At 42.7% G+C, this 15,362-nt stretch overlaps 1 protein-coding gene across 1 annotated transcript in view; it reads right to left on the bottom strand.

Annotated features, from left to right (window-relative positions):
- The window catches only part of slc6a1b (solute carrier family 6 member 1b), a 37,660-nt gene extending 22,498 nt beyond the window's left edge, over positions 1-15,162 (bottom strand). The window contains exons 1-11 of the mRNA XM_072582166.1: positions 14,811-15,162; positions 13,465-13,911; positions 12,913-13,044; positions 12,311-12,411; positions 11,583-11,692; positions 11,321-11,453; positions 10,282-10,416; positions 10,080-10,183; positions 7,340-7,464; positions 5,211-5,323; positions 1,868-1,999 (exon numbers count right to left, since the gene is read on the bottom strand). Coding sequence (XP_072438267.1) covers positions 1,868-1,999; positions 5,211-5,323; positions 7,340-7,464; positions 10,080-10,183; positions 10,282-10,416; positions 11,321-11,453; positions 11,583-11,692; positions 12,311-12,411; positions 12,913-13,044; positions 13,465-13,699 — 1,320 coding nt within the window. The 5' untranslated portion in view covers positions 13,700-13,911; positions 14,811-15,162. The remainder of the gene's footprint in view (positions 1-1,867; positions 2,000-5,210; positions 5,324-7,339; positions 7,465-10,079; positions 10,184-10,281; positions 10,417-11,320; positions 11,454-11,582; positions 11,693-12,310; positions 12,412-12,912; positions 13,045-13,464; positions 13,912-14,810) is intronic.
- Between the last annotated feature and the right edge of the window lie 200 nt (positions 15,163-15,362).

Genomic DNA, 15,362 nt, shown 5'->3' with positions numbered 1-15,362 from the left:
TCTTGAGAATTTGGGGCTTTTCACAAAACTGAGAAGGTTGAGGGACCTGAGCAGGATGTTCAAAAATGTTAAGAGCTATAATACAGTAAATCTTAGTAACTGTTTCCATTGATCAGTGTATGGAAACAATAGATCATTTATGTTCTGTACATTCGAAAATGAAGCCTAAAGTATTTATTCACTGTTAGTTTCAAAATTCAGCTTCTGCTTTTGAATGCTTTATGTACAGATTTTTTTAATGCGAGATGTTGCTTAAAGCTTTCACTACACTACCTTTGGTTCTGAAATCTGAACACCATATCAAATTTTCACATATTATAACTAACTAATGTCTCTACATTGTCCAAGTCCGAATGCGAGCGTCAGAAGAAGAAATGTTATTCCATAAATACAGTGTGACTACATCTGTATAAATGGTATTGTTAATAACTGACTAGCTAAACACAGCCAATTTATGTGGTCTCAACTTATACCCATTAAGGATTGGGTTGAGAAAACATAAACACATTTTGTTTGACATCCTCAAGGGAAGGAAACTCTCATTGCTCATTCTGAACCAGGTAAAAGACAGTCTGATAATTCTCTAAACAATCCAGTTGCACATTTAAAATTAACCTAAATCTAAATTAACAAAAGTAACATTTATTAATCTTGACAATTAATTAATCTTTTATTAATATCACAATATTTAAATAAATGGCAATGACCATCTTATGATGTTTTTAATTTATATTATTACTGGGTAATTTCATGGGTTGTGTCTCAGCTCTTCACTTTATAGTAGTTAGAAATTTTTGAGACCCCTTGTCTTGTACATTTACAGACAGAAAAATTGCAGCAAGTCTCCCTGTTGTTTTGCAGGTCAATGGAACAGAACTCTAAGAATGTTATGCTATTTGATTAATTCATCAAGTGAAACTATTACTGTAGAAAGAGTAAAGTAGTATAGATTTGACAAAACAATTAGATCTACTTTCAGGATTTGTTATATTTCTATATTGTTTAAATTTGAAATGATCCATGCAAGACTTGCGGCAATATTGTTCATTGGAAACAACATGATATACTATTTTATAATGATACCAGGTAAAGTATTGCTACACTTTACCGGAACTGCCTCTTTAAAGTTGAACTGTAGTCACTAAGAGACATTGATTCAGTTAGAGATTAATTCTTATTTGTGAGGGAGGTGTGAAGATTGCCCTGATATTCATGGGTTGCTGGTAGCATGCTAGAGTGTTTTAATGGGGTTTGAAGTTCCACTAATTATACTGCTTCATGGCAATACAAAGGATACAATTGTATGGTGCATACTCTATTTCTCCATCAAATTTTCAGGTGGAGTCTTGCATATTTAATAGGAATCCAACTTTAAAGTAAAATTGACAGGAGGGGGCACTCATTGTCAAGTCAAAGGTATTCACAGAATATTAGTTTTAACCAACCCATGGTACACTTCCATGGCAGGTGGGATTTGAACCCAGACTTTTGACCTAGATATAGGAGCACTATCACTACAACACAAGAACCCCTTGGCTTCTACTAAGATTTTACCATCACCATATGGAGTACAGCAATAAACAAGGACACATAACCCAGTTACATTTTTAAGCTGCTATCCTATTGAATGGTTGAAATTAAAATTCACTCTATGATATAGAATAGATCAGAAATCTGTGAAAAATATAAATTTCATACATGAATGTTGCAGACTTGCTTTTTTTTTCAATTTCAGCTGAGCCACCATCGTAGTTGAAATCCACAGCAGCAAACACCATTACACTATTTGCTGTTCTTTCAGATAAAAATGATCTATACATAAAAATTTCATGTTTAAAGCCATTTCATTGAAATTATTGTAAATTACCTGGGTAATGTTGGAGAGTCCTATCAAATATGAAATAATACAGACCACCGCAATGAAAATCTCTCTTCTTCCACGTAACAATTTGGGAAACTCATCCACCAAAGCAGTTATAAAGCCTTCCACGGTGCAAAACTGAAAATGAATGAGTATTAGTGCTTCTTAATTAATTAATTTTGCTGTTAGACAGATTAAGCCCTTGTTTGGAATCAGCAGTAGCTTAGATATAAATATAAAATGTATTAACAAATATAAAATGAAAGACACCAACTTGGGTGTTCCTCTGTTATTAAGTCATTAATCATCATACCTTCCTGACAACATTCTTTTGGAAATTAGTTAGTAATCTAAAGGGAGTGCATTTTAGAAGGGGCAGAGTTCTGTCTAGATAGGATAATAAACAAAATTTTCTGGGGGAAATACTTCCTTAGTCTCACCTAACGTCTCTCTTTAGTTTCCCGAATGTTTCATTCTCATTTTTATTTACAATTTTTTTTTCTTCCATTGAGTTGCAGTGTGTTCTCCAAATAGGTTTGTGACCTTTAAACTCATTCTACCTTTAAAGTACATTTTCTTCTTGTTTAATTTTCGCCACCTTCTACACATCTTCATGACTACCCATGGTGACTCAGTGGTTAGCACTGCTGCCTGATAGCACCAGGAACCCAGGTTTGATTACATCCTTAGGTGACCATCTGTGTGGAGTTTGCACAATCTCCCCATGTCTGCATGGATTTCCTTCAGGTGCTTCTTTTCACAGTCTAAAAATGTGCAGGTTAGGTGGATTGACTATGCTAAATTGCCCGTTGTGTCGATAGGTTAGATGGATTAGCCATGGGGAATACAGGATTACAGGGGTAGGATTGGGGGTCAGCCTGGATAGGATGCTCTTCAAAGGGTCGGTGTGGACATGATGGGCTGATTTCCCTGCTTCCACATCGTAGGGATTCTATGATTCTACCTCTAACAACACCCTCCAAGCAAACTGGGCAAATCTGCAGGTCGGCCACACAGCAGTTATACAACAAGTGTGGAGAAAAGTACTGAAAAATAGGCTTATGTACTATAGGAAAATGAATTCCCTACTGTTATTTTCTGTCACTCTCTGAATTTTATAACTGGAAATGTTATCTGGTAATGATATTTGAGCTTTGATGATGAAAGGCGATTAACACAAACTCGAGATGGATTTGCTCCTCAGGTTCCTGGAAAAGAATCTCATCTTCACTCAACTTCTTCTGCTAGCACACCTGACTTTGGCAACTCATTGCATGAAAAGTGGCATATGTAAATTTCCATCTAACTCCTCCATAATGCACTGGGCATGCTGGTATACCAACCTACAGCTGAAAAATCAAAGTACAAGATTCAGCGAGAACAATATCGAACTGTCTTGTTAGAACAATGTGAAAAGGAAACAAACTCAGCTTGAATTTTTTTTTAATGTTTATTGTTCATTTATAAATAAATTCATTGATATGAAAATATAGAGACAAAACAGTTTTATTGTCTGCTTTGTAGCTGAATGTCTTGTGTGCTTTTCTACATGAATGCTGGCAAATGTTAAAAAAACTGCCTGTCTCAATCACTCTTGCTATTAAATGTTGACCACACCGCTGCATTTGCCATCTGCAAAGCCTGTCTCTTCTTACTTCAGATGGAACCTACCCAACCAATGTACCGAGCATGAATTTATTTAGACTATTTTTGCAGCACAGTTTTCAGTGGAAACTTGAATTGAGAACGGAACAATTCTTCACATTGGCATATTTAGACAGACCAGCTTGGACCAATGTTGACACACAAAACATGGATTTTGCTAAGAAATGCAATTTTTATTACAGCTCTTCATTCTAGAGATTGTAGCAAGAGCACAGCCAGGGGCTAATCAGTAGTGTTACCCTTAGCAACAGGAGGCTGTTCAGTGCTGATGTGTGGCTGAAGCAAAGCTAGGACATGTTTGTACCTGTCAGACCCAATCAGTAAAGGCATTCTTGGTGTTTATCCCCCTAAATCACACAGAATATTTCAAGCAAATGGTAGAATGCATCTCTGACTCAACCAAGCAGCTCTACATTTTAATCCTGTGTTATAATATTAAATACCTGTATAATCAACCTGATTTTCATTGTGTGTAAAGTGAAGTGCTTTTTATACTGTAAATCTAACAATTCAAATTTGTTCAAGTAACATGCTTTTAAATGTTTAACTGCTTGAACAAATGTTAAATGTTATTAGCAACAGCAGTTCAGAACATCATAGAACATGGAACATTACAGCGCAGTATAGGCCCTTTGGCCCTGGATGTTGTGCTGACCTGTGAAACCAATCTGAAGCCCATCTAACCTATACTATTCCATTTTCATCCATATGTTTATCCAATGACCATTTAAATGTCCTTAAGGTTGGTGAGTCTACTTCTGTTGCAGGCAGGGTGTCCCTCTACATTGTCTTATATCGATTACCCCTCAATTTAAATCCATGTCCCCTCATGCTAGCCATCACTATTTGAAGAAAATAGCTCTCACTGTCACCCCTATCTAACCCTCTGATTATCTTATGTCTCAATTATGTCACCTCTCAACCTTCTTCTCTCTAACAAAAACAGCCTCAAGTCCCTCAGCATTTCCTTCTTTCCACATCAGGCAACACCCTTGTAAATTTCCTCTGGATGTTTTCCAAAGCTTCCACATCCTTCCTATAATGCGGTGACCACAACTGTACTCCAATACTCCAAGTGCGACAACACCAGAGTTTTGTACAGCTGTAACATTACTTCATGGCTCCAAAACTCAATCCCACCACCAATAAAAGCTAACACACCATATGCCTTTTTAATAACCTTATCAACCTAGGTGGCAACTTTCAGGGATCTATGCATATGGACACCGAGATCTCATTGCTCATCCACACTACCAAGAATCTTACCATTAGCCTAGTACTCTTTATTCCTGTTGCTCCATCCAAAGTGAATCACTTCACTCTTTTTCACATTAAACTCCATTTGCCATCTCTCCGCCCAGCTCTGCAACATATCTACATCTCTCTGTAACCTACAACATCCTTTGGCACGATCCACAACTCCACTGACCTTACTGTCATCTGCAAGTTTGTTAACCCATCCTTCTATACACTCATCCACATCAATTGTGGACATGTATAAAGATTGTTGTTGAGCCAGTTCTATATATTCTTTCTGAAAATGTTAATAAACTGTAACTTTTTTAAGAAAAAGAGCCTGAAGTTTCCCGATTCAAAACTCTATTCAAAAATGAGCAATCAATAATTCTTATCACTGACCCAACAGATACAACAATTCTTAAAAAGGGCTAAAACTGAAACATACCTGGCTGTCAATCCCAAGCATCAGTAACATTGAAAAGAAAAGAATAGACCACAGTGGAGATATGGGTAATTGTGTCACTGCTTCAGGGTATGCTAAAAATGCCAGACCAGGACCTTTGAAAATAAAAGAACATGAAATAATATCTGCCTTACTTTCAACAGCAAACATATCTACATGATAAATATGTTCTAATATAATTTCTGTAAGCTAACATTTACTGTGGGCACACATTATTAAAATGAACTCAATGTTTTAGAAAGAACTAAATGAAAGAAATTGACTGCTCACAGGCCATGCATAGATTCATGATCAAGAATCAACCGATTAAAGTTCATAGGAGAAGGTGAGGACTGCAGATGCTGGAGAGTCAAAGTTGAAAAGTGTGATGCTGGAAAAGCACAGTAGGTCAGGCAGCATCCGAGGAGCTGAAGAATCAACGTTTCGGGCATAAACCCTTCATCAAGAATGTGGACGGGGAAGGAGGCTGAGAATAAGTGGAGGAATGGGGCTGGGAAGGAGGTAGCTAGGAAGGCAATAGGTGGATGCAGGTGAGGAGTAATAGATCAGTGGGGAGGGTGTCCTGGAGTGGTGAGAAGGGAGATGGATAAATAGGACAGGTCAAAAGGGCGGTGCCGAATAGGAGGGCTGCATCTGAGATGGGGTGGGGGGAGGGGAGATTGGAAACTGGTGAAGTCAATTAAAGTTCATGCCAAGAAGAGGAAAGTACCTTTAAACTGCAGAAAAAAAACTATAAAGCTTTACATCCCATATTATCCTCCAGTGGCTTCTTGGCTATTTTCTGTCTGATGTGATATATTTCAAATGATTGTTAGGGAATTCACAGGAAACCATGTACGATTACTGATTGGATATTGCACTTCATTGAAGCCTTCTTGAAGAAAACCATGACTCTGCACTTCGATTGGTTGCCATTCCATCTGAATTCCAAACATTAAGTTACATGTACTAAGCACACATTCACCCTGACAGATTTAATACATATTGGTGACCTAGTTGAAATAATAGCAATAACTGAAAAACTATTCGTTTCAGATTTGCAGCCGGAGACCTTTAAATCCTTCCAGGAGCATAGGAATAAAACATAATATCTGAAAATTTCAATTGCACCTCTTGTTTTTTTCGCTTGATCTTCTTGCTTGGTCATTAAGGGAGTGTTGTCCTTCATCCAACTTATTTTAAAAATCTGCCAAGTGGTATTTTTAGGTTTAGTCTCATTTACATGACAGCATGAATGCTGCTTGTTGCTCCTCTGAGGTACCTGTCAGTGTTGAATCTCCGCATGCTGTTTGACATGAAGAATTGTGTAGGAATAACGCATTTGGAATTTGTACTGCTCTGTGTTAGATTGGTGTTGCGTTTCGGTATAGCGACTTCATTCACTGCGACACCATGGCCTCTATTTTTAAAGTTGGACCTCACATCGGGATTGGCGATAAAGGTTGTACAAGTTAGGTTTTGCCTTCTGAATATCACTGGAGACTTCCAAGTCTTTGAGCCCACACTTGGATAAGGATTAGTGTCCCGGATTATCAGTGCGGTACACTCCGTGCTGATGAAGGTTGAGGAGTACGTGTTCTGAGACGCAGGCAGTTAGATCACCTCCAGTTTTTCCTGATTGACTAAAAGGCCAAATCACTTCACCAATATTTTGTGAAAATGGCCTCCAGCAAATTGTCTTCTGCGTGAGCAATATTAGCTCAGAAACTCTATCCTCTTCCGTGGCCCAATGACGATGAAACTCTTTCAGAGTGGATTTGATCCCTTTGGGCTAGTTCACATCTGCATAAACCGAGACTTGTCCTATTCTTTGAGTATTTATAAGATGAGGGATGGAAGAATGTTGAATACAGGCGGGCAATACTATTCCAACATCAGAAGCATATCATTTTATCACCGGATTTCAAAAGCCAGGTCATCCGAAACCGCTTTTGGAGGGGAGTAATAGGCAAATAAATCATAGCGTCTTGTCTACAACGACAAATATTCATGGATTGACGCCGAGGACATTACCCGCGTCTTTATTGCTCCAAGAAAGTCAAAGTGTGTCTAAATGTATGCACTGGAGGTTGGGTTAACCTGTGAAACAGCGTAAAGACGCTGTAACATACCTGAAGCAGCCACGTCCGCGATAGACTTCTTTGTCACATGTGCCATAAAGCCCACGATGGAGAAAATAACAAACCCAGCAAACATACTGGTGGTGGAATTTATGCAGCAGACCACAATCGCGTCCCTGAAATAAGGGAAGGAGAAAAAGAAACATTGATTTTGTCCCTAAAGGTTGTAACGACTAGAAACCACTAATGGACATGAATGGAGAGATGCCATGCTATAGTGGAAGTTGAGCTCCCGCTTGTGACTCGCCAAACTGATATGTCAGATCAGATGAAGCCATATCATACAGCAGGAGACTATATCACAACTGGGTTAGAAAGGGTCTTAGCATCTAGGGTCCCTGTGTGGATCCAAATAATTGGTCATGGCATTAATAAAGGCTGGGAAGCAAGTCAGCTGGAGTGACACGGTGGCTCAGAGGTTAGCACTGCTGCCTCACTGTGTCCAAGGACCCGGGTCTGTGTGGGTTTCCTCCGGGTGCTCCGGTTTCCTCCCACGGTCCAAAGATGTGCAGGTTAGGTGAATTGGCCATGCTAAATTGCCCATTGCGTTTAGGGATGTGTAGGTAAGGTAAATATAGGGTAGGGGGAATGGGTCTAGTGGGCTACTTTTCGGAGGGTCGGTGTGGACCTGTTGGGCCGAAGGGTCTGTTTCCACACTGTGGGGACTCTATGAAAGCTGTCTCCTGTGCGGGAGTTAGCTCTTGGTATTTTCTTAATTGTGAGGTAGTTAGAAATAAAAAAATTATCTTATAATTTCAAATTTCAAGCTGTTTTCTAATGGGTCTCCATCCCATTCAATTAAGTAGATTGGGGAGAGTAAGGCGTAGGTACATACCGCTCCCAATAATGCAGAGGCCAAATCCACCTCCAAGTGACTGAGGTCAGTTTGAAGTAAACATTATTACGAGTTACCGTCGCAAAAACATACTACACCGTTGTAAACCAGCGATGGATACGCATTGAACACTGATGTTAAAAGATTTAAATTTCTGAAAGCATCTGCTCAGCATAATCTAACTAGCTGTAATGAAGTGAGGCAGTCCTGTATTAATGGGGCAAGCAAAACATCGGGACTTAACTTCCACTGGATTTAACTTTGTTGACCTAAATTCCACCTCAGAGGCCATCCAGGATATTTACCAGAATGTTTCCTGAGCTGCAGAGTTTTCACTAGGAGAAGAAATTGGACGGGATAGGAGCTTTTTCGTTGGAAGCGGGAGCTGAAGGAAGATCAAACTGAACTGTGTGAAATCATGAGCGGTTTAGAGTCATAGAGATGTACAGCACGGAAATAGACCTTTTGGTCCAACTCGCCCATGCGGACCAGATATCCTACGCAAATCTAGTCTCATTTTCCAGCACTTGGCACATATCCCTCTGAACCCTTCCTATTCATATACCAACCCAGATGCCTTTTAAATGTTCCAATTGTCCCCACCTCCATCACTCCCTCTGGCAGCTCATTCCATACATACCTTCTGCAAACAGAGTTGCTCCTTAGGTCCGTTTTAAGCCTTTCCCTTCTCACTTAAACCTGTGCCCTCTAGTTTTGGACTCCCCTACCCTGGGGAAAAGACGTTGGCTAATTTGTCCTATCCATGCCTGTTGTGATTTTATAAACCTCTATGAGGTCACCCCTCAGCCTTCCATCCTCCAGAAAAATCAGCTCCAGCCTGATCAGCCACTGCCCAAACTCAAGTCCTCTAACCCTGGCAGCATCCTTCTATTTTTTTTTCTGAAACCTTTCAAGTTTTACATCATCTTTCCTACAGCAGGGAGACCAGAACTGAACACAAGATTCCAAACATGGCCTCACCAACGTCCTGTACAGCCGCAGCATGACCTCCCAACTCATATACTCAATGCATTGACCAATAAAGGCAAGCAGATCAAATGCTTTCTTCTCTACCCTGTCTACCTGTGACTCCACTTTCAGGGAACTATGAACATGCACTCCAAGGTCTCTTTCAGCGAAGGGGAAGGCCCTAGTTCCTTTGGTTCAGAAATGCAGAAATAAGAGATCATTGATTTAGATAAAAGGGAAGAGGTTTAGAGGGGAACGTTATCACTCTTTCAAATGAGGATAAGCAGAAAGCCTCATAACTATATATTAAAAAAATGTGAAAGTGCTCTAACCCTTAAGTGTAGGGGACTGGACGGGCGCTGGAAGGTGAGGGAGACTGAATAGTGATTTTTGTATTGGCGCGCACACAATGGGTGAAGGATTTCCTTCAGTGCTATAACGTTCTATCCTTCTGCGCTGTACAACATTGAAGCAATCTGGGCAACAATTTATGGGCCATTCCCCAAGGAAGATGTGGTTCAGCAGATATTGTGGTAAAATGTAGGGTCATGGGGAGAGGCACCCCTCCTGCGGAAGGTTCTGGTGAGGTGGGGAGGAGCAAGTACAAACAGTAACATTCATCCAAATATCACATGTTTACAAGAGCAAAAAAAGTCATGCGATTAGAGCTGGAGGGGCAGGTAGAAGCTCTTTGGTCGCTAACACGCAATTAATATTTTTAAAAGGAAAGCAAGTATTTCAGGAAAATGGGGAAAGTAAAAAGTGACAAGTTCTAATGGGAGGCTGATTTAAAGGGCTGTTGCTGGCACACTGGGCCGAATGGTCTCCTTCTTTGTGGCGTGACTCGGTCCACACCGGTTTACTGTATGAAAAATTATGCCTGTACATGTGCAATCTGTAACGATAAGAGGATTGGGGCAGCATTACCTGTAAACATTGTTGTGGAAGGTGTTGTAGCTTCCAAGAGCCACCAAAGAACCAAGACCCAGGCCATAAGAGAAAAATATCTGTGTGGCTGCATCCAACCAAACCTGAGAGAGAGAGATGTTCCAGGCAGTAAGTGATAACTATAGTACTTTCACTTCTCTCTTAATAAGAACCACGAGCATAAAGATAGGCGTTGACGTACCTCTGAGTCTGAAAGGCGGCTGAAATCGGGGGTTATATAAAACAAGATTCCTTCTCGAGCTCCAGGCAGCGTCACTCCGCGGAAAAACAAAATAAGCAGCATAACATAGGGATATATCGCTGAAAAATAAACTACCTGTGGAAAGACACCAGTCTTCAGGATTATGTAAAAGTTTATGTTTCTTTTAACACACTTCATCTACACCAGGATTTGATTCACACATCCTTCTATTACTGTTTTGTAAAGGGTTAGTCCTAAGATTCGTGCAAAATATGTCACAGAAGCGCACACACTAGCTGTCCCTGTGTTTGTTCTGGGGGCTCTGATACGCGTACAATTGCTTCAAATGTTGTCGTGAAGTCTTTATTACTTATTTCCCTGTTCATTTAAGCAGGACTCTTTCTGTGATGCCATTGGGAGAGCAGCGCTTAGGTTTAGGAGGAAGAGAAAAATTCGAGTTCTGCATAAGATATACATATTGCATCCATTAAAACTAACGGTGGCGATGAGTGGGGATCGGGGATCTCCATACGGTGTGATCGAGGATGCTTGGAATGTTTGGGGGTTCGAAAGCCTTACACTGCCACTTTTGGATACACCTGAAATTTGGTTTATACCCGCCTCAGAGAGATGGCTACCTTTGATAAAGTCCATGGAGCTTTCAGAGCAATAGGGAGACCACTGTTGTCCGTCGACGTCTTTTAATAAAATATCTACACTGGCTCGATGGGCCGCATAGCCGCCTTGGACACCCAACGTGTGTGCTACAGTGGTACTGTCCCTATCTCTGGGTCAGGAGTCCCGCTTGCTCCTGGGAAGTGTGATAACGCGTTCGAGCGGGTTGATTGACAATATCTGTATCTGGCCCGCTCTCTGCAGGCTCCAAGTGGTCAGCCAAAGGCGTGGAGGAAGCATTTAGGGTAAATGATTTCGTGTCTCAGCTGAGGAGCTAACGCCATCTGGTCGCAGTTAGTTTAATGCCGCAGGGCTCACTAACGACGCTGGAGAACCAATTTCTTTCAGTAAGGGATCACTTTACCTTTCCTGTCCAGCTGACGCCTTTCCAAATGCAAAAATACACTAGGACCCAAGCGATGGCCAGAGTTATTGCAAGAGGAGGTCTGATTTGTCCAGGCTGGTCCAGTCCTTCTGTTAACTGGTGCATGTTTCGTCTGTGAATATAGTTACGCGTTTCTCAATAGCATGTTTTATTCCTGACCGACTATTTCTGTAACAGTTAAGCTTAAATAGCAATATTAAGGCCAAAAAAAACAATCCAAACACGTGAAAGGCTATCTTACTCCCAGAATTCCACAATGGGGCTGGTGAGGTTGGTGGTATTGGTCATGCTGTAGTTTGAGAAACAGCTCTCTGTGTTCCAGGCGTTCCCACAGCTTTGCCAAGGAAGTTCCTGGTTAGAATAAAACACAGTGCAAATAGGTTACCTACAGTGCAGGGAAAAGGCCCTTCGGCCCAACAATTCCACAACGACCCTCCGAAGAGTAACCCACCAAGACCCATTTCCCTCTGACTAATGCACCTAACACTATGGGCAACTTAGCATGGCCAATTCACCTGGCCTGCACATCTTTGGACTGTGTACCAACTCCACTCAGGTAGTCGCCCGAGGCTGGAATCTAACGTGGGACCCTGGTGGTATGAGGCAGCAGTGCTGACCATCATGCTGGTTTCTCAGCAACCAGCCACTTGAATCTGGCATGGTGACTAACGATTCTTTGTTGTTTGTAACCTTTACTTTCTGGTTCATTCCAACCCACCTCCCCCACCCCCTCAGCTGTCAGTGGCTGTATTCTATCCTTTAGCACTGTCTTATGGGGCAGTGATAGTATCACTAACCCTGACTCCAAAGGCTCCAGCTTCAAGACCCACCGACATATTTCATACCATATTCGAGCAGGTTGATTTTAAACTGAATTCGCGGTGTTTGATTGCCGAGGGACTTTATGTCCGTGAAGGACAAGATAACAACCAAGAGAATTGAACTCGCCAATAAACAGAAACGACTTACTGATGTGAATGAATTATACAAGTAATATATGGCCCAAGCAATGATGACGACGTAGTAGATGTTGAGCCAAAAAGAGAGCACTGCAGCGGCCAGACCAACACCTGAAAGCACAAGAGATATGGCGAAATCCGACATGTTAAACAGAGCACATCTCAGCCAACAGGTTGTACCATAGTGTGGAGAAGCCTATTAAGAAAGGCGGCCGGGCCGGGGCAGGACAAGGGCTAGCAGTATGAAGTACCTGTTCACCGTGTTATTATTATCATCGGGAATAGCTTCTGGGAAATCCTAAGTGATTGTGGCTGACCTTTTTTTTTCAACTTGGAAACACAGTTAAACTATAGTGGTTTTAACGATTGGAATGTGTCACTGGGAAATGAACATTGGTGCCCAAGCTTTATAAAATAACTAAACCCAACAGAGTGGTTGGAAGCATTACTACCGCCGCCCTTCTGAGAGAAATTATTTCAACTGAGGTTGCAATACTGCTACCTGGAGAACACAGCTCGGAAACAGCGATGGCGTGTAGCTCTCAAAGGCAGCGCTGTGTTCTGTTGTTTTACACACTCACCAAGTGCTCACCCCGCGCTTGCAGACCGTACCTTTGAACATTGGCGCTAGTCTCCAGATGCCCAGTCCACCGACAGACGTGTATTGGCCCAACGAGCATTCCAGGAGGAAGATTGGCATCCCCGCAAAGATCAGGGTCAGGAAGTAAGGGATGAGAAAGGCTCCTTTGAAGGACAGTGAACGGGATTTTAGATACTGATAGAAAATAGGCGACCTTTCAAATAAAGATATGGCTAGATCTACATGCTTCAGACAATGAAAGGTTACACGGAAAGTAAAAGGGTTGGCCATACCAATGAGTACACAAATTGCCCCGTTACAATATGTGTAACTCTTTTTTTCCGATCTAAAACGATTGTATTGGATTATGTTTTTTTATATATATATATATACTTGAAATTGACTATTCAAATTCTACATATTAAAAATAATGCGGATCTGACAATATTCTATGGGTCATAAAGCTTTTGAGACAGTTGATATTTGAGGCAAAATTAACTTTCTTTCCTATAACTCAAATCCAGGAGCGATGAAGTATCGGTTTATTGAGAAGGCGTATAATGAAGTGAGTATATTTTCTTTACCTCCGCCGTTTTTCCCACAAAGATAAGGAAACCTCCACACGTTTCCCAGACCGATGGCATATCCAATGCAGGAGAGCAGGAAGTCAAACTTTCCTCCCCATTTCTCCCTCTCCGGGATTGTTCTGGTCTTCTGCACCTTCACCACCAGAGTCTTCGGCTTGTCGTTCGAGGTGGGCGCCTCATGGAGCTCGGTGGAAATCTGCCCGTCCGGCGTCTTCGAGCCGTCGGTCGTCATCCCTTTCAACTTGGGCGCCGAGCGTCGGGGAGTCGGTCGGAAATTTTCAGCACCGGACCACGTGGAAAGCAGCTTCGCGGTTCTGTCAGACCAGCTCAGGGAGAGAAAACAAATCAACTCCGATCCGAGAGGAGCCTGGAGGCAGGGGGAAGAGAGAGACGGCTCGGACTCGGTGGAAGCGAGCGGCCAGACTAAGCCAGAACCAAGAGAGGCTGCAACGAGATCAGGAAACACAAGGTCACGATAGAAACAGCCACGGGCGCGTGTTTTTCCACTCTGGTTTTGCTGGAACTGGGGCATATCACGTCATGTTAAGAGTTTCTCTGAAATCGATACCACTGCACAACCCCACCTCTAGCTTAATGGCATCTCACTTCAACACCGTTCCCCATCCAGGGCTGTATATTAAAGATAACGTGAAACTGACACCACCCCGTGTGTCGCCTCCACACGCCCACAAGTCTGTCCCTCACTGCCAGCTACACATTCCACAGTGCTCCTTCGCTCCGAGCCCTGTGTAAGCTCCTCGCAATTGACCTGTCGCTTCCTTAATCCTTGTGATCGTCTCCTGGACATTGTCACAAAGTGATCGTGGTCACATTTACGCAGAGCCCAGGTACAGCTGCATGGACTTGGGGAGCCTCGAACTCTTGACATTTCACCTGTCAATCTGCCTATTCCTGATATGGGTCAAAAATATCCCCTTGTCGCTTTGAATTGATCCATGGAAAAGATCGCCAGCAACCACCACCCCCCCCCCCCCCCCCCCCCACCCCCCAACCCCCCAAGCCCATCCCAGCCGCCGCTGGATTTTCTGGAGATGAAAACGCCTTAGAAATTCCCACAGAGTCCGGCACATTCTGACACATTCAAAGTTTTCTTACGGAATCCATCGGTATCACGACACAGCAGCACAATGTGGCACGGATTTTTTCAAACAAGTGCGATTTTTGTTGCATTTCAAGTTAGCTCAACTCAATTCAATTTAGCTTAATTGTCATATCTAGCTAACGGTTACTCCCCCCCCCCTCCCCCCATCCCCTCACCGCCAACCCCCTGTTTCTCTTTTTCACATCGATAAATATCTGGGGGTGTTGTAAGGTTCACTTACTGTTGCACAGCGCGGGCTGAGCCCGTGTTTACTGCTCCAAGTTGTTTGTCCCTTACTCCTGTCGAGGACCAAGTCTTTGTCGTTGCCGCTGGCTTTTTCTCCCCCCCAGTTTTGCGAGCCCCCTCCCCCCCACACCTCCTCCAAGCTCAGAGCATTCTCTGCCCAACAGTGTGTTGCTGTGAGTGTGTGCTGCTGCGAGTGTTCCGCTTTAGCTTCGCCGAGCGGAGGGAAGCGGAGGGGCAGGGAGCAAGGAGGGATGCGGCTCCCGCGCAACTCTCTCTGCTCCCTCCAGCGACAACGTAGCGTGCGGCGCCCAGCCTGCTGTCACTCTCATCTACAAAGCGTCAATGTCATCTCAAAGTCACATCCACTGAGAGAGCAGTGGGCTTCGCTTCACTGGCCCCTGCTCCCCACGCCCCCCTCCTAACCCACCCCCCACCCCCTTTTCTCTCCAGCCTTTACGCATTTTGCATGTTGTTATTGGTACTTGCTGACTACTTCAAAACATGCTATCACTGTGCAGAGGCCAAACACATGATGGGCTGGTCGGAC

This window comes from Chiloscyllium punctatum, chromosome 12, assembly GCF_047496795.1.
Source record: "Chiloscyllium punctatum isolate Juve2018m chromosome 12, sChiPun1.3, whole genome shotgun sequence".
Lineage (NCBI taxonomy): Eukaryota > Metazoa > Chordata > Chondrichthyes > Orectolobiformes > Hemiscylliidae > Chiloscyllium > Chiloscyllium punctatum.
The sequence above is the reverse complement of the archived record's forward strand: the minus strand, read 5'-3'. Positions and strand labels throughout refer to the sequence as shown.